Genomic DNA, 21,767 nt, shown 5'->3' with positions numbered 1-21,767 from the left:
TAGGTTAGCCAACAATAAATTCTCATAATTTCCTAGCATTTCTCTTTAGCAAATATGTATTTTAAGACACATGATAATATTACTAATAGTAGAAGGTAAATTTTTTCAATAAACACAAAACAAATTCATTGAATTTTTTTTTTTATATTTTCAATAAAAAGAACTTCAATTTGTAATCTTAATATGTGCTCTTAGAGAACAGGATAGCAAAATCCTTAAAAATATAAAAGTTTAACTAACTTGTACTCTAAAGACACATTAAGGTTATAAATAAAATTTTTTCATTTAAAAATATAAAATATTTAAGTTTTCAATGTATTTATTTGGTATTTATTATGAGAAAATATTTAAAAAGATAAAGTATATTTTTTGTCTCTAATGTTTATAATTTTTTTTAAATATCTTCAACATTTAATTGTATTTAATTTTGTTCCTAACGTTTTTAATTTGCATCAAAATTATCCATGAATGTTAACTCCATCTAAAATATTGAAAAAAAAAATGTTCGGGAATAGTTTTGAAACAAATCGAAAATATTAAGAATAAAATTGAATTACTAAAAAATATTAAGAACAAAATTGAAAGAAATTAAACCTAAGGGATATTTTTGAAAAAAGCACAAACGTTATATGAATAAAACACATACTTTATCATATTTAAATATTTCTAATAATAATAATCTTATCATGTGTTCTCAGATAATATTTATTTTTAGAGATTAAGACTGAGATATTAAAATTTTATATTGTATTTAGTGGTTAGAGACTATAACTAAAATTTCAGTTATCTTAAAAAAAAATACAAAAAACTGAAATTAAAAAAATTAAAATTTTAATAATATTTCTTCTCAAAAATTATTATTATTTAATTTTTTAAATTTTAAATCTATTTGTTAATTTTTATATTTATCTTAAATTTAAACATAATAAAAATTATTGGTGGAACTCTTTATATATGGAGGAGTTTATTAATAAAACTCTTGTTTTATTTGATTATTTAGTGAGATATATATTTTAGCAAATTGGTCTCTTTTGTTTTTTCCATATATTATTATTATTATTATTTGGTATATTCTCTACATGTTTTGATTTTGAACCAACTAAAGGGTATCTTCTTAGCAAGATAGCTTGAATATAATGCAACTTTGGTTTCATTTGGATTAGCCTAGAAAAATGAAAGACAAGCTTGTCTAACAAAACAATTATGAATTGAGAAAAAAATCAATTATAAAAATTTTATAATAGTTATTAGTAAGTTTTTTTTTTTTTAATTTGTTGATATAGTTTAATCTGGTTTATGTAATATATTTAAAAGAAATAATATTAACGTGTTGAGTTTTTGCTTGATCATCAAAACCTACTGATTCAGTTCGGATTTGATAACATATATTTGCATACAACTAATTAATTTTTTTTATATTATGTAATGCTATTTTTATATTGAATTTATTTTGATTTATATATACCTACACATAAATAGAATTTGGGTAATGCCAGTTGAATTTTAGGCTTTTAATATTTTTTTATACTCTTTACGAATTCTTTAATCAGAGTTATATTTTTTTATTTATTGTGTTATATAAAAAATAATTTTAAAAAACGCTAATGTAGTATATATATAATATTTATCAATTTTTTTTCTAACGGTTTTGATTATTTTATTATATATATAATATTCTTTTTTCATGATATTATATTCAAATTTATATATATCGCTTAATTTTTTTTTTTTTTTTTTTTGCCAGTGCTTAAATATTGGGTTGATCAAATTTGATTTGATTTTTTTTTTTCAATTATTAAGTTGAGTGTGGTTTTTTTTTTTAAAGCTCGGCGACCCAACCTGATTTAACCCAATCAACCCCCAATCCCCCAAAAAGAGAAAAACTTGGGAAATAAATAATAAATATTTTACTTACCAAAAAAAAAAAATAAATATTTTACTTCCAAAAAAATAAAAAATAAAAAATGAAAATTCAGCTAATTTATATTTTAAGAACATATTTTAAAAATAGAATTTAGTTAAAAAAAAAAATCTAAAAAGTCATCAGAATTTACACAAATATTTGATAACTAAAAAAAATTAAATAAAATAGTCATAACTTATCTTATTTAATATTTATTAATTGTTATAATAATTAATGAATATTAAATAAGACAAATTTTAATGGTTTGTTTTGTCTCCCTAACATTGTTATTACTTTTGGTAATCACTTAATTATTAATTTAATTTTTTTATTCTAGTAATTCAACAATATATTTTATCCTATACTTTTAAAAATTGATAACTAATTGATGACTAAAAATAATAAATTTTGATAATCTTCTAATATTCTTCATTAATATGTATTTTTAAGATATATAATAATATTACTAATAGTAAAAGATTTTAATTTTTTTTTATATATACAAAACAAATACATTAAAACTTTATTTTTTTATAATTTTAATACAAAAAAATTCGATTTGTAATCTTAATATTTACTATAGAGAATAAGATAGCAAAATTCTTAAAATATAAAAGATTAACTAACTTGTATTCTAAAGACAAATGTTATAAATCCAAAATTTTTTATTAAAAATATAAAAAGTTTAAATTTTTAATGCATTTATTTTATATTTATTATGAGAAAACATTTGAAAACTTTCACTACTGATAATCTTATTATGTGTCATTAGGTAACGTTTATTTGTACATAGTGAGACTGAAATTGAAGTACTGAGATTTAATATTATGTTTGTTAGTTAAAAATTAGAACTAAAATTTTAATTTTAAAACACAAAATTTTAATTTTTAGTACTTCTAAAAAGTTAAAATACAAGAGTTGAAATTTTTGAAGATAGAAACTAAAATTTTGATAATATTTGTATTGGTAGAACTTTTTATGGAGGAGTTTATTAATAAAACTCTTGTTTTATTTGATGATTTAGTGAGATGGATATTTTAGCAAATTTGTCTCTTTTGTTTTTTTCCTTATATTATTATTATTATTTGGTATATTCTCTACATGTTTTCATTTGGATTAGCCTAGAAAAATGAAAGACAAGCTTGTCTAACAAAAAAATTATAAATTGAGAAAAAAAATCAATTATAAGATTTTTATAATAGCTATCAAAATTGGACGGATAATAATAAGATTTTCATAGTAATTATTGGTAAGATGTTTCTTTTTTTTAATTTGTTGATATAATTTAATCTGGTTTATGTAATATATTTAAAAGAAATAATATTCATAACGTGTTGAGTTTTTACTTGATCATCAAAACCTACTGATTCAGTTCGGATTTGATAACATATATTTGCATACCACTAATTTTTTTTTTTTATATTATGTAATGCTATTTTTATATTGAATTTATTTTGATTTATATATACCTACCGATAAATAGAATTTGTGTAATGCCAGTTGAATTTTAGCCTTTTAATATTTTTTTTTATACTCTTTAAGAATTCTTTAATCAGAGTTATATTTTTTTATTTATTGTGTTATATAAAAAATAATCTAAAAAAAAGGCTAATGTAGTATATAATATTTATCAAATTTTTTTTCTAACAGTTTTGATTATTTATTATATGTATAATATTTTTTTTCATGATATTATATTCAAATTTATATATATCGCTTAAATATTGGGAATTTTTTTTGTCAGTGCTTAAATATTGGGTCAAATTTGAATTGATTTTTTTTCAAATTATTAAGTTGAGTGTGTTTTTTTTTAGCACAGCGACCCAACCTGATTCAATCAACCCAAATCCCAACAAAAAAACAGAAAAAATTAAAAAATAAATAACAAATATTTACTACCAAAAAAATAAAAAATAAAAATTCAGATAATTTATATTTTAAAAATAGAATTTAATAAAAAATTTCTAGAAAACTATCAGAATTTACATAAATATTTAATAATAAAAAATTAATTAAAATAGTCAGAATTTATTGTATTTAATATTTATTAATTATTGTAATTTATAATAATTAATAAATATTAAATAAGACAAGTTTTGACGATTTATTTTGTCACTTTAACATTGTTATTATTTTTTATTATCATTTAGTCATTAATTTAATTTTTTTAGTTTAATAATTTAATAATATATTTTATCTCATATTTTTAAATATTAATAACTAATTGATAATCAAAAATAATAAATTTTAATAATTTTTTAATATTTTTTATTAATATGTATTTTTAAGACATATAATATACTAATAATAAAATATTTTATTTTTTTAGTATATACAAAACAAATGCATCGAAAATTACTTTTTTATAATTTTAATAAAAAAAATCAATTTATAATCTTAATATGTATTCTAGAGAACAAGATGGCAAAATTTTTAAAATCTATCTGTTCTAAGAATATATGTTAAGGTTATAAATTCAAAAAAAATTTATTAAAAATAAAAAAATCTAAATTTTTAATGCATTTATTTTGTATTTATTATGAGAAAACATTTAAAAATTTTTATTAATAGTAATCTTATTATGTATTTTTAAATAACATTTATTTTCATATAGTGAGACTAACAGAAGTACTAAGATTTAATATTATGTTTGATAATCAGCGACTAAAACTAAAATTTTAATTTTAGGACACAAAATTTTAATTTTTTCCATAACTCTAGAAAGTGAAGATAGAAGGCCTAAAATTTTTTAGGATGAAAATAAAAATTTTAATAATATTTTTAAAAAAATATATTTTTATTTAACTTTACAAATCAAGTTTTATATTTATTTTAAACTAAAACATAATATTAAGATATCACTTAGTGAGTATATTTTATATCAAATATAATACAAAAATTTAATTTAGTCTTTATATCTTAATTTCTATTTCTCAATTTCTATCTTCTAATATCAACCTCTCTTCTAAACATAGTCTTACAAGTTACAACACATATTAGTTAAATCTAAAATATAATAATAATTTTTTTTGATATTTTTTATATATTTAATACATTAAAAATATAAAAAAATATTTATTTTTTCAATAATTTTTATAAACTTATGATATTTTTAATCTATGTTCTTGAAACACAAATTACTAAAATCTAAACAATAAGAGTATATATTTAAATAAATTTTTAAGATATTTTACGTCAAACGTTTTTATCTTTAAAAAAATTTTACTATGTTCAATTTTTTAAATTTTATATAAATAAGATATATAAATTTTTTTATATTTTTAAAATTTTATTATCAAAATAAAAATAACAAATCTAATTAAAATAAAAATTTACATGTCATATTTTTATAAAATTTTACGGTTTTAATGAGATAATTTTTTTCAGTTTATCTAACATATAAATTTATTATTAATAACAAATTTTAAATATTTTTATTTAATAAATAAAAAAATAAAGTTATCAAAAATTTAAATTTTTTATATTTTTAATAAAAATATTTTTATTTTACAATCTTAACCTATACCTTTTAACACACTTAATAGATACTTTTTCTTAAAAGACAAAAACAATGAAAGTAAAATTAAATAGGAATGAATCTATCTATTTCAGTAAATACCAAAATAATAATAATGATGTTTTCTTTGGGAGTAGCACCCTCATTTTGGTGCTAGAAATGTGTGTGGACTGTGGAGTAATGGACACTGCATATAATACAGTCAAGCGGTGCTTCAATTCCTTGATATGCGAACTCATCAATGACTTTGGGAATCTAAATCCATTTGCAAAACTGGGGTTCTCAGTCCACAGATTTAACATTTCAGACTTTTATGAAGCATTTAATTTCATATTTTCCTGCGTGAATCGTGTCCATTATTACATGTAATGTGTCAATTTATTATTAAGTGCATGCAACCTTTGTTTTTTTTTAATTAATTTCATATTTTGCTGCATGAAACGTGTCCATTATTACAAATATGTGTCAATTTATGCAACTGCATGCAACCTTTGTTTTTTTCCCCATTCGGTGGTCTATTAATAACTCAAAGCAAAAATGAAAAATTGAAAAAAATTAATGAAATTAAAGGATACACCCAAAATCCCACCGCTTCACGAATAAAAGCCACGCAAGAAGGGGAACATTGTATATTCCAATAAAAAATTAATAAACTTTTGGTTATTTAATAAACTTTATTTTTAATTTAATTTATTCCAATAATATTTACCATTTTTAAGCGGTGCCCCCATTTTTTTAAATAAATAAATAAATGGTATAGGTCGATAACTACGAGGTTGTGAAACAAAATATCGAAACATCGTGGCTGAACCAATCAATTTCGAATAAATTCACGTGGCAACATTTTGATTACAAGAGAGGACACTAAGATGAATTTTCTTTTCATTCATATCATATAGTAGTTTGATTGAATAGACAAGTAAAGGAAAAATAAGAGATAAAATTTATTTGTATTTTTAAATACTTGTTGTTTATAAAAGGACGAATCCGTAATTTGACAATCTAAGATTCGATCACAATTCTCACCCTTTGATCTTCTAGAAGTGTATGTAGGATATGAACTAAAACTATGAAAGTTAATGTTTACTCTTAAGATTATTTTAATGTTTACTCTTAAGATCAAAATGTATATAATTTAAATATAAAAATAAATTATATTTAATTATATTACATATAGAATTTAATTTTAAATAAAAATATAATTTAATTACTTTATTTGTAAGATTTAATTATAAATATAATTTAAAATAAATAATATATATTTTTATAAGAATAACTAATTTTTATAGATAATATTTTACTTTTGACAAATAAATATAAATAAGATATCAGATGGTTAGACCGTCTATTTTAATAATATTACCATATCTAATGCAATTTCTATACATACATGATTAGACATATAGTTATCAATCATTAGAGAATGATTGATTTGTTAATTTTTTTTAGTTTAATCTTAACTAGTTTGTACAACTCTTTAGACATTAATTGACTAAAAAGTTATAGACAAATATAGTTACAATATTTTAATTAACGGATAAAATATTATTTTAATTATTTGTTATTTTACGAAAGAATGATTTTTTTATGATTAAATTATAATAAATATCATATTATATTATTAGAATAAATTATTAAAAATATATTTAAAATATTTTGATATTAATAAAAATATTTTTAAGATTTATTATTGCTAAACATATTTTTAAATAATTTAAAATATATAAAAAATACATAACTGTGATTAGAGATTTATTCTATTAATAAAAAAATGCAATGTAATTCACTTATCAACATCAGATTTTATTTGTCATATAAGAAAATTTGTTTATTATGTTATTATTTTTCGTTAGAGTAAAATATTTTAGTTCACAAATGTATATTTTTATCGTATTTTAAAATAATTTAAAAATATTTTTATTGAAAATAAAATGTAGAAATATTTTTGTTAATGATAAAATAATTTAAATACATTTTTAATAATTTATCGTATTATTTATAAATGTATTCTGATACAAAATATTTTATCTATTAAAATTTTATAAATAGTAGATAAACACATTATAAAATAGTAGCTTTATTAAAAGCTAAATACGTGTCTAGCTTAGTACTTTCGTTAAGACACCTGTTATTTTCATTTTTGGTAACTTGACACTTGTATAAATACGTGTAATGAGAAACATAGCTAAAATAATTTTAAATAAATAATTTTAATCAAGCGGCAAAACTGAATAAAATATATTTAACTAAATAAATATATTGAATATCTATCTAAATGTATATGTGTCACAAAATTTTGGTGAGAATCTATTAAGCAATGCATGTTAACATACGTGGAACTCGAATCTCGAATGATGTGAAACTGATAGAGACTAGAGAGGGCTAGATTCCCTAAATTGTGGGTCCCAATGCACCGCTTCCTATACTCACTCTGAACCGCACGATTTCCCTTTCTGATCGAATCTAACGTTCACATGCAGCTTCAGTGTTTGGAGAACACGTTGACTGAAAAAGTTGACACGTTTCAACGCGTGTCAGTTGGACCCCTTTCTTCTTTTTTTTTCTCTCTTTCGGTGGTGTTTATTTTAATATTTTTGCTTATTTCCGAAAAATGTTTTGGGACTTGTTGTGAATTAAATTTTTCCATGTTTATTTTGTCAGTTAATAAAAAGAATCAGCGTAATATTCGGTCTACGAAAATAATAATAATTATAATAATAATAGCAATGTATTTTGAGTGAATAAATTATTTTCATAATTAAATTTACTTAGATTTTTTTAATGTATTTATTCTTTTTTTTTAATTAATTTTTATTAGATCAATAAATTATTGGAATTTTGTTTTTAACAGTAAAAATAAAGGAAAAGCTTACAGGTTCACAAGAAAGATCCAACATTTAAAAGAGAGTTCTGACAAAGTTGCATGCCTCCATGGCTGGCCAATGACGATGGACTGGACCATTGGATTCATCGACATGCAGATCGAACGGTTAAAAATGGGTATCGGAAAAAGCCTTTTGTTTGAGAGCTCCAAGCCCATTACACAGAGGTCATTAGGATGCGTGCCGAATTTGGCCCCAAAAACAGTAAGCAACGTGGTGAACGGTTCATTCCACGTGGCTAGAGCCTTGTACAAATGGCAGGCACGTCTTGTGCTTCTAGAAGGAGAAAGAAGAAAAACTATATTCGAGTTTGAGAGCTGTTTAGTTTAGTTTTAGATTTTTAGTTAATTAATTTGGGTTGGTTTGGTAGGATGCGGAGTTTGAATTTGTCTGTAATTTATTGATTAATAATAAATTTTTAAATAAAATTTAAATTTGTGATATATTAATTTTTAGTTTGTTAGACTAAAAAAATTATAAGAAAAATTAATTATTTTAATATTTTTTTATAATTTTATTAAATTTATAATTAATTGAAATTATATATTGTTTTAATTTTAGAATTATTTATTTTTAATGTAAAAAATATTAGAATTAATTAAATATTTTTTATAAATTAAAAGTATTTATAATTAAAAAACAGTTTAATTATTCTGTTGATTTTTATAGTTTTATAAAATTTTTAATTAAGTTTTTATATTTTTTTTAATTGGTTTTTGTACTAATTTTTTTAAAATTTAATTTCTATATTTTTTTATTTGAATCTCTGTACTAATATTTTTTTTTAGTTGGGTCTCTATTAGGGCTGGAAGTGAGCCGAGCTGAGCCGAGCTAGGCCAAGCTCAAGCTCGGCTCACGAAAATTGAGCTTGGCTTACGGCTCAGCTCATTAACAATCGAGCTTATTTCTTAAGCTCAAGCTCGGCTTACCAAAAGCTCACGAGCTGGCTCAAATAAGAGAAACATAGATACATAATCTATAATTTTATATTAATAAATTATAACTTATATATTTTTAAAAATATTTAAAAAGATCAATTTTATATATTGTTTATCTATCAATAAATTATAAATTTTTTATTTATGTCCTATATTAAAATTATATGTAAAAAATAAATATAAATATTAAATAATTAAGATTGTTATAATATATATATAATCGAGCCAGCTCACGAGCTAATGAGCTGAGCTTATCCAAGCTCAAGCTCGACTCATTTAATTTATGAGCTCAATTTCAGGCTCAAGCTTGGCTCACCAGCTCACGAACTTAGCTTATCGAGCTGTTAACGAGTCGAGTTCGAGCTGGCTCATGAGCTGACTTGACTCACTTCCAGCCCTAGTCTTTTTTTTTTTTGGTGACTCCAGCCCTAGTCTCTATACAATTAAGTCAATTACTATCAAGAGAACTTAATTAAAAAAATTGGTGGAAACCCAATTAAAAGAAAAAAAAATATAGAGATCTAATTAAAAATTTTGCAAAACTATAAAGATCAATAGAATAATTAAACTTTAAAAATCTAATTAGATCTTTGATCGTATGTATTTTAAAATAAATATTCTGTTAGTTTTAATATAATTTTGTAGATATAATTTTCATACCAAATAATAAATAATATATATGTTGTATTTATATTTTATTTTAATTAATAATTATTATTTATATATTATATTATTTTATTTTATTATTTTAAAAAATAATTTTTTCCATAGTGGTTATAAACTCTCCTCTCTCGGGAGGAGATACAGCACACCTGCACACCAGGTGTGCTTACAAGACAACATTAACAACTGACAACAAAATTAGTACAAAAATTATTAAAAATAAACACGAAAGACAACCTGAGACAAGAATAAACAACCAAATTCAAACACTAGAAAAAGGTATTTCAATACTTTTTTTTCTATAATCAAACACCGTTGACCCGAACAATTAGTCAAAAATTTAAGAAACAAGAATCAATTAAAAGGCTCCTTTTCGTTTGATTCTAAAAATAAAATAAGACAATGAGACAAAACACAAATATAAAAATTAATGTTTTATATTTTATTTAATAATAAATTAAAATAAATTTAAAAAATTAATTTTTTATTTAAAAAATATATAATTATAAAAAATTAATAAAATATATTAATTTAATATATACAAATATAATATTTTTATTTATATTTTATTTATTAAATAAAATTTTATGTCTCTGTCTCAATATTTCATATCACACACTGATAAACAAATAATACAATCAAACAGACACAAAAAATATCTAAAAGGACATACGGACACTTTGCTGAGTTGTCGTGTCCGTGTGTCGGATACATACACGACATTCACCGACACGAGTGTCTGCTATGTCCAATCGTGTCTTAATAAAAAATAAAAAATTATTCTCCATACACGCCTTGGACACACTTAAATACTATCAAGTGTCAGCGTATCCAGTATTATTCTTAACATATATTCTTAAAATAAATTTAGATATAGTATATATTATTATTTATTAAAACAAAAATATTTTAAATACTTGATATAATTAAAATGAGATATTAAAAATTTTAATTTATATTTTAATATCAATAAAATATCAAATATTATTATAATTTGTTTAAAAAATACTTAATATTTTATATGTATGAGTATTTCTATGTCTATATAAAAATTTTAAAATTCGCGTGTCGGCGTGTCCCGTATAGTGTCGTATCCAGTTTTCGTATCAATGTCCGTACATCATAGAAAAGGACAGACAACAAACCCTGTACGCCTAACATCTCCTTCACTTCTTTCCTGTTATGCGCTTTTTATGTACTATAATCTTCAAGGCCGTTCCTACCTTCCAATTAGTTTAAGAAAAGTTAGTTTAATAATATTTGATGAATACATAAATTTTAAAAAATAAATTTTTTTATTAAAATAAAAAAAATATTATTTTTATAAAAATAAATTTTTTAATAAATTTTTTATTTTGTAAATATACTCTATATCCAATTTAGTTATTAAACATTCTACCTTTTAAAGTAATTCTGTGTTTACCTAAATGATGATGTAGGATAACGGACAAACAACAAAATTATTGGCTATTGAGTCAAGTTTTGGAGTTGCACTCAATTGGTCCTTTCATTAAATTTATCAAGCTTAATGATGAAATCTAATATTAATTATAATGTAATAAAATGTGACACTAATAATAGTTTCTTTGACAGCGTGCTATTATTAGTACAAAACAATTGTATACATGTATTTAATTAAGAAAAAGTTTAACTATCAGTATTTTTATTAAAATTTGATTAGTATTTAATTGGTAAAAAAATGAGTAATTTTATATTATTAGATAAAATTTTACACCATTAAAAATATCAATAATAATTAATTAATAACTATAAATCATAAAATTTACTGACTTTTTGATCTTTCTCTTTAAAAAATTTTAATTTTAGTACAAATATTAATTATCATCAAAATCTTCTAATTAAAATATTTTTTTTATAGTAGTTACATATTCTATCATATTTTAGTTACATATTTTTTTTTATAATAGTTAAGCTTCAACTATAGATGTATAGAAATATATAAAAAATAAAAAGTTAATATAAATATATTCAAATGTGAAATAAATTAGTATATTTTAATAAAAAATTTGATTTATTATATTTGGATAAAATTATTTTGTACAATTAATTGATTATTAATATATATTATATTAATATCGATGACAATTCGAAAATTTTTAGGGTATAGGTATACGATATTTTTTTTATCATAGTTATTTTATGTAGTTTTTTAATTAGAGTTAAATAATAGAGTTTGTCTAATATTTTTAAATTAATTAAGGTAAATTTAACTTGAAAATTAGAAAAAATAAAGTATAACATATATTTTACTTTATCTAAATGTAATTAATGTAATTTTTAATATTAAACTAATATCCATATTAAGATATCATTATTAAAAACTATTTACAAATTAAATAATATTTCATTAACATGTGTTTAAGAATATTATATATAACATTTTAATAATAATATAATTTTAATGGATTAAATAGGTTAAAAATACCATTTCTTTTCTTTTATTCTCCTATCAATATTTTTCTAGTACTCTTTATTTAACTTTAATTAAAAGTACTCGTTGATTAAATTTTTTCAATCCAACCATGACTCTAAAAAGGAAGCAATAATTAGTCACTTTCGTTTAGAAGAACTACTTGCTATATTTTATTTTTTTCAGCTTGGGAGCGAATAAATCAGTAAGTTGACAATTTAAGTATTCGAATGTATTTAAACTAAAATGAATTTTTTTAAATTATAATTAAATATTAAAATATAATTTATTGTTATATACCATTTTTATTGATATCAAATTTTATTATTTTTATTTGAATTTTTAATTTAATTTGATGCATTGATAAAGTAATTGTTACTAAATAAAATTAAAATAAACTAATAATTTCAAAAAAAATAAGAGAGTTGATGGTAGAATTGAAAATAAAAAAAAATTTAATTATTCTGTTAGTCTTTATAGTTTTGCGAAATTTTCAATTAGGTCTCTATACTTATTTTATTTTAATTGGGTTTTTACACCAATTTTTTTTAATTAGGTTCCTCCTAACAGTAATTAGTTTGATTATACAGAGACCCCATTAAAAAAAAATTAGTATAGGGACTCAAATAATAAAAAAATATCGAGAGTTAATTAAAAATAAAATTTGATGTAAGGACTCACTTAAAAAAATATAAAGATCTAATTAAAAATTTTACGAAATTATAAAGACTAACAAAGTACCTAAAAAAATCATATCCTCTGTTCTATTATAATAACATCAGCATATGGTCTTGCGACAACGAATTTTAATGAATCAAAATTAAACTCTTAAAATATTTATTCATGCATGCAAGTACGTATGCACAAAATCTTAATATATTTAAATAACATTACTCATTCTTTCTTTCGTTCAAATTGAGTGAGGCAGTGATAGTCAACAAGGATTTTGTATAGAAAGAGAAAAAAAATTACATATTTAAAAATTCATTGTTCATTTTATTCAAGTAGAACATATAAATTAAAATTGACCTAGCCGAATGCATGTGAAATTCTACATGTTAATTAGTGTGATGTTGCTCCCATAAACGTGATATATTAGATTTCCAGCATTGACTCATTGTAACTACCGTGAGCACAAATCCCTCCTCCTTTTTCTGGTACTCCTTTCTTTGGTTAGCTTTTCGTTAACTGATTGGTAAAACAGAAGAAATCCAATTCAAGCAGACGAAGAAGCAGAAGTTCCAAAGGAAGCAATAATCAGTCACTTTCGTTCTCATTTTCACTAAGGAACACACTTTTCTTCCCCATTTACAAAATACCCCCAGTTGCTTGCTGAGAAAAAGGTAACTACAACTGTATATCTCTCCCAATGTTGAGTATGTTTTTCTTCGAGACATATTCTGTCATTGAATCTCATTTGTTTTAATTTGGTTTAATCTTTTTATTTTTGTTCATTGAAAAAAATGAGGTAACAGGAGAATTAAGCTTTGTTTAGGATTCTCGACAGACTCATTTGCACTTTTTTTTAAAACTTTTTTGTTTGTGATTTTCAATCAGATTGAGAAATTAAGAATGGATAACAGAGAAATGAATAATCAAAAAGAACAACAAGTTGAGACTCGTTGGGCTCCCACTACTCCCATGAAACCCACTTCTCAAAAAACAGTGCCGATCTACGCACCAGAGCAGGAAAATCACCCCCAGATACCCACTCATGGTGATGGAGCAATTGCATGTTCCAAATTCACAGCTTCTATGGAAAAAAACAAAAGGTCCTGTATTGGGTCAGTAACTGAAGGTGGAATGAAAAACACTGTTGGTGAAAATAGTGAAGCTTGTGTAAAGACAGTATCTGGTGATTTTCCTGCACTTGGTCATATGAGTTTTTCTCAACTTATGGCCACCATGCAAGAGAATGCAGCATCAGCTAATTTGAATGCAACTCAATCAGATAATGGATCGATGAATCCAGATTTTTTTTCATTGGATTCACAGATCAACTACAACAGAGCAGCAGTGAATAACACCGGAAATCTTCAGGGTAAGTCAACATATTTTATTAACAATTGGTCCTGTTAAATTCAGTAGTTGCATTGTAACACAATGTAAATTAACAATGATAATGACAACTAGATAGATTATTTAGTAGTTCATTAGTGTTTATTCTGTAGATTCTATGGTGGATACTTCTTTAGTTCTTTTTCTATTTATGTACGAAGTTAATTTTTATTTGCATGAGTACATATGCATACATATGAGTACAAATTTATTTGCATTACTAGATACCTTATACATGTTTTTTTTTTATCATCTTTTGCCATTACAGACACATCGTTGGTTGGTTGCTCACAAATTGCATCATTGTCAATGAATATGGAAAAAAATAATCCTGTGGGAGAATTTGATGTTGCTTGCACACCTATAAAGATGGATGCCATCCAGGTAGAAAGCACACCACAATCAAAACAAAAGAGAAGAAAGCACCGTCCCAAGGTCATTGTCGAAGGCACACCAAAACGAACTCGAAAGTCAGCTGAAGAAAAGAATGTTCAGCTCAAAGAAAACTCAACTGGCAAGAGGAAATATGTGAGAAGAAAAGGAATAAACAAGACCGCTACTACTCCAGCAGAAGAAACAATTAAAGACTTCACGCCAGAATCCACAAAAAAGTCTTGTAAAAGGACTTTATTTGACGGATCTGCTGGCACTGAAAATGCAACAGCAGACAAAGACAGTCAAGTTGGAGACAACATAAATGTAAGTCTTCTGAAAGAGGCATCAAAGTCATCCAGGGGAAAATCAGAAGAGAGTCAACCTGTCAAGAGGAAGTATATAAGGAAAAAAACATTATCACACGAAGAATGTACTCCAACAGCAGAAGGGACAGCAGCAAGTTATAACAAAGAAGCACAAGATCCATCGCAAAGCAATCCTCCTGTGGCCCAACCAATGGAAAAGACGACCAAGAAGAGGGGCCGGAAGAAGAAAACGCCCAACATGTCTTATCCAACAGAGGCCACAGTAGAATTCAGTGAAGCATTAATACCTAGACCTAACACAAGATCAAGAAGTAATAAGAAATCCAAAGAAGAAAGCTCTACAAGTGGACATAATTCAAATGCATGTATCAACCAAAGAAGTGACATGATGAACGTTGTCCATAGTCATGACACTTCCACACAGCAAGATTTTTACATACTATTACCTGTCGACACACAAATTCAGAACACATCCGCTGAGAGGATGAGATATAGCAGAACAAATGCAACAAATAAGGTTAGTACTCCTACAGCACTTATAATCAAAATTCTAACATTAATGCATTGGATTATGATCAAAATTGTTTCATTAATCAGGTATCATATGATCATGAGCCCATTGTCAAAACGTCAAGTATATTTTCTCCAGAAAGCACTTCGCAGGAGATAAAGCCCATTGTCAATTACAGCTTTGAAGATAACAAAAACAAAAGAGATCAGACAACTGAGAATGAAGAGAGTCTAAATACTAGTGGCAGGAATATCATTGGGGTACATCATAATGATTTGTTTCTGTTCGGAACGAAAATTGACAGAACTAATCGAAATGAAGTAGAAATGACATTTTCTCCGCAAGATGCGCGCAGGCTTGATTACGCATCCAGTTCTGACAACTCTAAATATAATCAGACTGACAACTCTGAATATAATTCTGATTATGACAAGTTTGATAAGTTCATCTCAAGAGTGCGAAATTGGGAAGAACAAACATCAGAAGATGCAGTGGACAAATCATTAGGTATTTCAATTGAATTATTGATTTGTGTCAACATTATATACATAAAAAATATATTCTCACAAAAAAATTTTTTGCATTGCAGATAATTCTGATGTAGATGCTATAACAAAGCAATTTAAAAAATTGAAAATCAAAACACAAGAGAATGCAATAATTCGGTATAAACTGAAAAAACAAAAGCAAAAGCAAAAGCGTCTTGATGGCGCCATCATTCCGTTTGGAAGCCAGGTTGTTCCTTTCAAGAAACAATATCCACGGGCGAGAGTTAACCTTGATGAAGAAACTAATAGAGTGTGGAAGCTTTTGATGTTAGATATAAACAGCCATGGAATTGATGGAGAAGATGAAGCCACGTCCAAACGGTGGGAAGAAGAGCGAAATTTATTTCGAGGGAAGGCAGACTCGTTTATTGCAAGAATGCATCGTGTACAAGGTATCAACCTAATACTCCCGAATAATAAACACTTATTCACTTATTCATAATAATATAAAATAAAAATTAATAATAAAATCATTAATATATTATTAGAACTTAGAAGAAAATAAAACTGATTGCAAATTTACTCAGGGAAAATATTAAATTCAAACAACAATTAACATTAAAACCAAATTACATAACAAAAGACAAGAACTTAAAGTTTACAAGAGCTTAACATTAGTACACTAATTGCATTCATAACACTATTTATACGACTCATAATTAAACAGGAGACAGACGATTCTCTCGCTGGAAAGGATCAGTGGTGGATTCGGTGGTGGGGGTTTTCCTCACCCAAAATGTCTCAGACCATCTCTCAAGGTATGTATTCTGCAGTATCATTTGAAACAAAGCTTTACCAGATGCCATAGCAACCTTGTTTGTTCTTTCTCCTTTAACAGTTCTGCATTCATGGCCCTGGCGGCTCGATTCCCCAACAAATCACAAGTAAACGTTGGGGCGCCAGTAGAGATCTCAGAGGGGGATGCGCCGTTGAATCCATCCGTTCATGACGCCACTGAGCATTCTGGACACAAGATAACACACTGCAGTGTCCAAGAAATGCCTCAGAGAACGGGGTTTAATGATATGGTGGCATCCCGAAGCTCTGGGGTTTCCCAAACTGGCGAGGTCTCAAACGAGCAGAACGATGAGAAGATGGGATCCTATTCGGAGGGCCACTCAGACAATATCAACCGCCAAGCAGAAAATTCAACCAAGGTTCAGGAAGAAGCTGACACAAAAAGAAATGAAGCAACTGAGAAGCTAACATCTGGGGACCTGAAGAATGACAGCCCCAAAGAAAATAATACTCAGGTCCCCCTCAAAGCATCCATCTTCCCAACCCAGGAATCCGTCCGCAGCTCAGAAAATGAAAAGAGCATGCCTTGCTGCCCAGACAACGGTGCTGAAATGTCTCAAAGGGCTCACTCTGAAAGGATTGTGGCTCCAGCCCAGGCAGAAGCTGGTGCCCACAAAAGTGCAGCAAGAAATGAGGCCCAAGAGACAAGTTCAGCAAAAAAAGACAGCAAGGGCAAAGGAAAAGAGCATAAGGACGAATTCAACTGGGATAGCTTGCGAACAGCCGCACAAGCTATAGCAGGGAAGAGAGAGAAGACATGGAACACCATGGATTCTCTCGACTGGGATGCTGTGAGATGTGCAGATGTTAGCACAATCTCAGATGCGATCAAAGAAAGGGGCATGAACAACAGGCTCGCTGAACGCATTCAGGTACAGTTGAACTTCCACAAAATGAAATATCATTTTTTCCTTTCTGTTGAATTGCTTCTCATATTATGGTACACTGTGCAGCTCTTCCTGAATCGGCTGGTTGAAGATCACGGTGATATTGACCTTGAGTGGCTGAGAGACGTCCCTCCGGACAAAGCAAAGTAAGGCCAACAGTAAATAAACTACTCTATAAAAAGAAAATACACCTACTGAACTAAAAGAAAATTCTCCATTCAAATGGTTTTAAACATATCTCCACTTTGTGGTTTAGAAACCACAAAGTGTGAGATGAATTACATATCAGCAAACATATGTGTATGATAAATATTCATTTCTCAATACAGGGAGTTTCTGCTCAGTATAAAGGGACTGGGACTGAAAAGTGTGGAGTGTGTGAGGCTCCTAACCCTGCACCACCTTGCCTTTCCTGTAAGTTCTATATATAGTTGTAAAATAGATAAATAAATGAATAAAAAATAAATAAATGAAAAAAAAATAAATGAAAAATAAATAAATAAATAAATAAATAAATAAATAAATGAATAAATAAATAAATGAATAAATGAAAAATAAATAAATAAATCTGAATATATAATGCTATGGCTATATCACAGGTGGATACCAATGTTGGAAGAATAGCAGTAAGACTTGGATGGGTACCGCTGCAGCCACTTCCTGAGACACTACAGTTGCATCTCCTGGAACTGTAAGTACTTGCTTTGTAAATGATGTTAAGCATGATTAGCAAATTATTTAAGAAGTGCTAATGTAATTATCCTATGTAGGTACCCCATTTTGGAGACCGTACAAAAATATCTGTGGCCTCGTCTGTGCAAACTAGATCAAAAAACATTGTAAGGATTTCATTTCAATTTACTGCATCACATGAACAAAAAATGAATATGTTGACTTATTTCTTTGGCCTTCTGTTAAATTATGATGCAGATACGAGCTACATTACCAGATGATTACATTTGGAAAGGTAATTGCATCATGTTGTGCATAAAGTTGGTGATCTTTTCTTATTTTTCTTTCCTTGATACTTAAAAGTCAGTGATCCTACCTACCAAAGCTTTGATGTGATACCAAGAAACACGAAAATGAATGCAGGTCTTCTGCACAAAACACAAACCAAATTGCAATGCATGTCCGATGAAAGGAGAGTGTAGACACTTTGCTAGTGCTTTTGCAAGGTATGTTCACAATATATTAAAAATTATTTGCAGAAAAACGATTATGCAGGATCATATAAAACTTCTTTCTCATACATATGAACAATAGAAGTAGAAGTTATTTCAAGTTAAATTGTTGGCTATATAGATAACAAAATTGGGATTTCAAAGACAATATTAGGAAGTTCATATTAGCATAAATACTGTATTAAATACTGCATTATACTGGAAGCAGTATAATTGTATTCTATTTTAACAGCTGAAAATGATCTCTTACCACTCAGAATCCAAAAACATGCATTTGATAGATCAATTGCATATAATCTATTTTGTATGCAGTGCAAGACTTGCCTTACCAGGGCCAGAGCAGACAAGTATAGTCAGTACCTCCGGAAACAATCCAACGGATCAAAATCCGACGGATCAGAACCCGATGGATCAGAATCCGGCGGTAAACATCGCTCAGTTGCACTTGCCCCTTCTTGAGAATCCAAACCAAGGAGCAGAAATTCTACAAGCAGAGGTTGCCAAACAGCTAGAATCAATAGATGAAAAGAATATCTGCCATCCTATTATTGAAGAGCCAACAACCCCAGAGGCAGAATGCTCACAAGTACCAATACATGATATTGAGGATGCCTTCTGGGAGCCACGGGAAATTCCTCCCATCGACCTTGATCTAGAGGAGTTTACCCTGAATTTAAAAAATTATATGCAAGGAAATATGGAACTTCAAGAAGCGGAAATGTCAAGGGCATTGGTAGCTTTGACTCCAGAAACTGCTAACATTCCTATGCCTAGGTTAAAGTATGTGAACCGATTACGAACAGAGCATTGCGTGTAAGTAAAATAACTAACTCTTCCACTAGTTTAACTTTAAACCGATAACATCAATGAGAGAGTTGCAACACATGCCATGTCCACCCCCCATAATGAGAGAGTTATAGCATTGTAACTAATTGTGTTCACTTTCATGCAGTTATGAACTCCCAGATACACATCCTCTTCTGGAAGGGGTTAGATATTGCTGCATCTGTTCATCAAATTTATGTTTTAGTTTTTTTTCCTCTGTGCAACTTCCATTAACTGTTTTTTTGTTATAGTGGGACAAACGAGAGGCAGATGATCCAGGCAAATATCTTCTTGCTATATGGACTCCAGGTAAACAAAATAGCAACTTCAACTTCGTTTCGGATTAATTTAAATAGGCTTATACATGGCACTATGCTGCACAATAAGGCAAGAAAATTTGCAGCATGTACAGCTTTCTGCTTTTCTTTTTTTAATTCAATTTGCCAAATACATCAATGATTACATAGGGGAGACAGCAAATTCTATACAACCACCTGAAAGAAAATGCAGCTATCAAGAAAGTGGCCAACTCTGTAATGAGAAAGAATGCCTTTCCTGCAACAGTGTTCGGGAATCAGATTCGCAAACAGTTAGAGGGACAATCCTGGTATAAATGCTTGCCAGATTAATGATTTTAACATGTTTCTTAGTTACTATCTATTATATAGGAAGGAGAAATTTGCAAAATATAAAATGTACTCACTTGAATTGATGATGAATATATACAGATACCATGTCGAACAGCTATGCGAGGAAGCTTTCCGCTAAATGGCACCTATTTCCAAGTCAATGAGGTAAAATAGTGTGTAATCATATATTGCAAATATTCTTTGCAATTTCAGCATTAATAAAATGGAGTTTTTAATGCAGGTATTTGCTGACCATGAATCGAGTAAAAATCCAATCAGCGTTCCGCGAAGTTGGATCTGGAACCTGAACAGGCGAACAGTATATTTTGGAACCTCTGTGACATCAATATTTAAAGGTGGAGACATCAAATTTATATAGATAGATATATCAAGCAATAAATAAATAAATGTAAATTGAAGTTGAGTTTATGATTTTTGTTCATCAGGTTTAACAACGCCTGAAATTCAACAGTGTTTCTGGAGAGGTAAGATTCAGTTCCCAAAATGTATCCTGCTTTGCATAATTCAATAATCTCTCAGCCTGCTTTATTTATTAGTTTGAAATGAAATGATGAAGTTCTTCCCTAATAGGAATAACACAATAATTAAATAAGAAAAAAAGCATGCATCAGATATACAACCTATCCTCTCTAAACACAGTGGAAAATTGCTTTGCAGGGTATGTCTGTGTGCGGGGATTTGATAGAGCAACTCGAGCACCGCGTCCTCTAAAAGCGAGACTGCATTTCCCAGCAAGCAAGATGGCTGAGGCCACAGGGACTACAAGGAAAAAGTCAACTGCCACAAAATCAGAAGGAGCAAAAACAAACCCACAACAACCAGAAGTGGTTTCTGGGAGCCAAAATCTTCAGGAGGGGGGAAAACCCAAAGAAAATCCATCCTTGTCTATCTCATAATTATCTTGTTCTGTAAAATTTATCTTGTTCTGTAAAATATATGTACCAACAGTGACAATTTTCTTTGTTTAATATGAAGTTTAACCTGTTCCTGTCATACTCAGAGTGAGCAATTTTTTCTTTAAAAAAAACATGGAAAAAAATTAGGAACAATAATGAGTCAATGGTAGTACCTAGGCTCTATTCTTGAAGGGAGAATGTGAGCCGGGTGATGCCAAAGCAGAGAAACGGGAGCTGAGGATTCTCCTCCCAACTCCTACAAAGACAGGCTTAGAAATATTCGAATTTGAATTTTATGCTTTTCGCTTTCATTTTAGCATTCAACAACCAAATTTTCATTCCTCAGCGTTCTATTACAATCACTTCTTGAGTAAG

General features: G+C 26.9%; 1 protein-coding gene across 2 annotated transcripts; it reads left to right on the top strand.

Annotated features, from left to right (window-relative positions):
• The first annotated feature begins 13,135 nt into the window (after nt 1-13,135).
• Nucleotides 13,136-21,489, top strand: LOC107626416 (DNA glycosylase/AP lyase ROS1). 2 transcript variants are annotated; one of them, XM_088504338.1, is made up of 21 exons: nt 13,136-13,677; nt 13,892-14,375; nt 14,661-15,610; nt 15,691-16,111; nt 16,194-16,544; nt 16,820-16,910; nt 16,991-17,822; nt 17,904-17,983; nt 18,167-18,251; nt 18,437-18,528; nt 18,608-18,676; nt 18,768-18,804; nt 18,933-19,015; nt 19,334-19,834; nt 19,974-20,010; nt 20,098-20,155; nt 20,314-20,453; nt 20,575-20,640; nt 20,717-20,831; nt 20,922-20,960; nt 21,154-21,489. In XM_088504338.1, the coding sequence occupies exons 2-21, from the start codon at nt 13,907-13,909 to the stop codon at nt 21,390-21,392; spliced, it is 4,755 nt and encodes a 1,584-aa protein (XP_088360464.1). In that variant the 5' UTR covers nt 13,136-13,677; nt 13,892-13,906; the 3' UTR covers nt 21,393-21,489. The 2 variants fall into 2 exon arrangements, with proteins under 2 accessions (XP_088360464.1, XP_088360463.1); XM_088504337.1 differs by having other exon boundaries at nt 16,991-17,983.
• The last annotated feature ends 278 nt before the right edge of the window (nt 21,490-21,767 follow it).

Source organism: Arachis ipaensis, chromosome B2 (genome assembly GCF_059453495.1).
Source record: "Arachis ipaensis isolate K30076 ecotype BB chromosome B2, ASM5945349v1, whole genome shotgun sequence".
NCBI lineage: Eukaryota > Viridiplantae > Streptophyta > Magnoliopsida > Fabales > Fabaceae > Arachis > Arachis ipaensis.
This window is presented reverse-complemented; position numbering and strand designations above follow the sequence as displayed.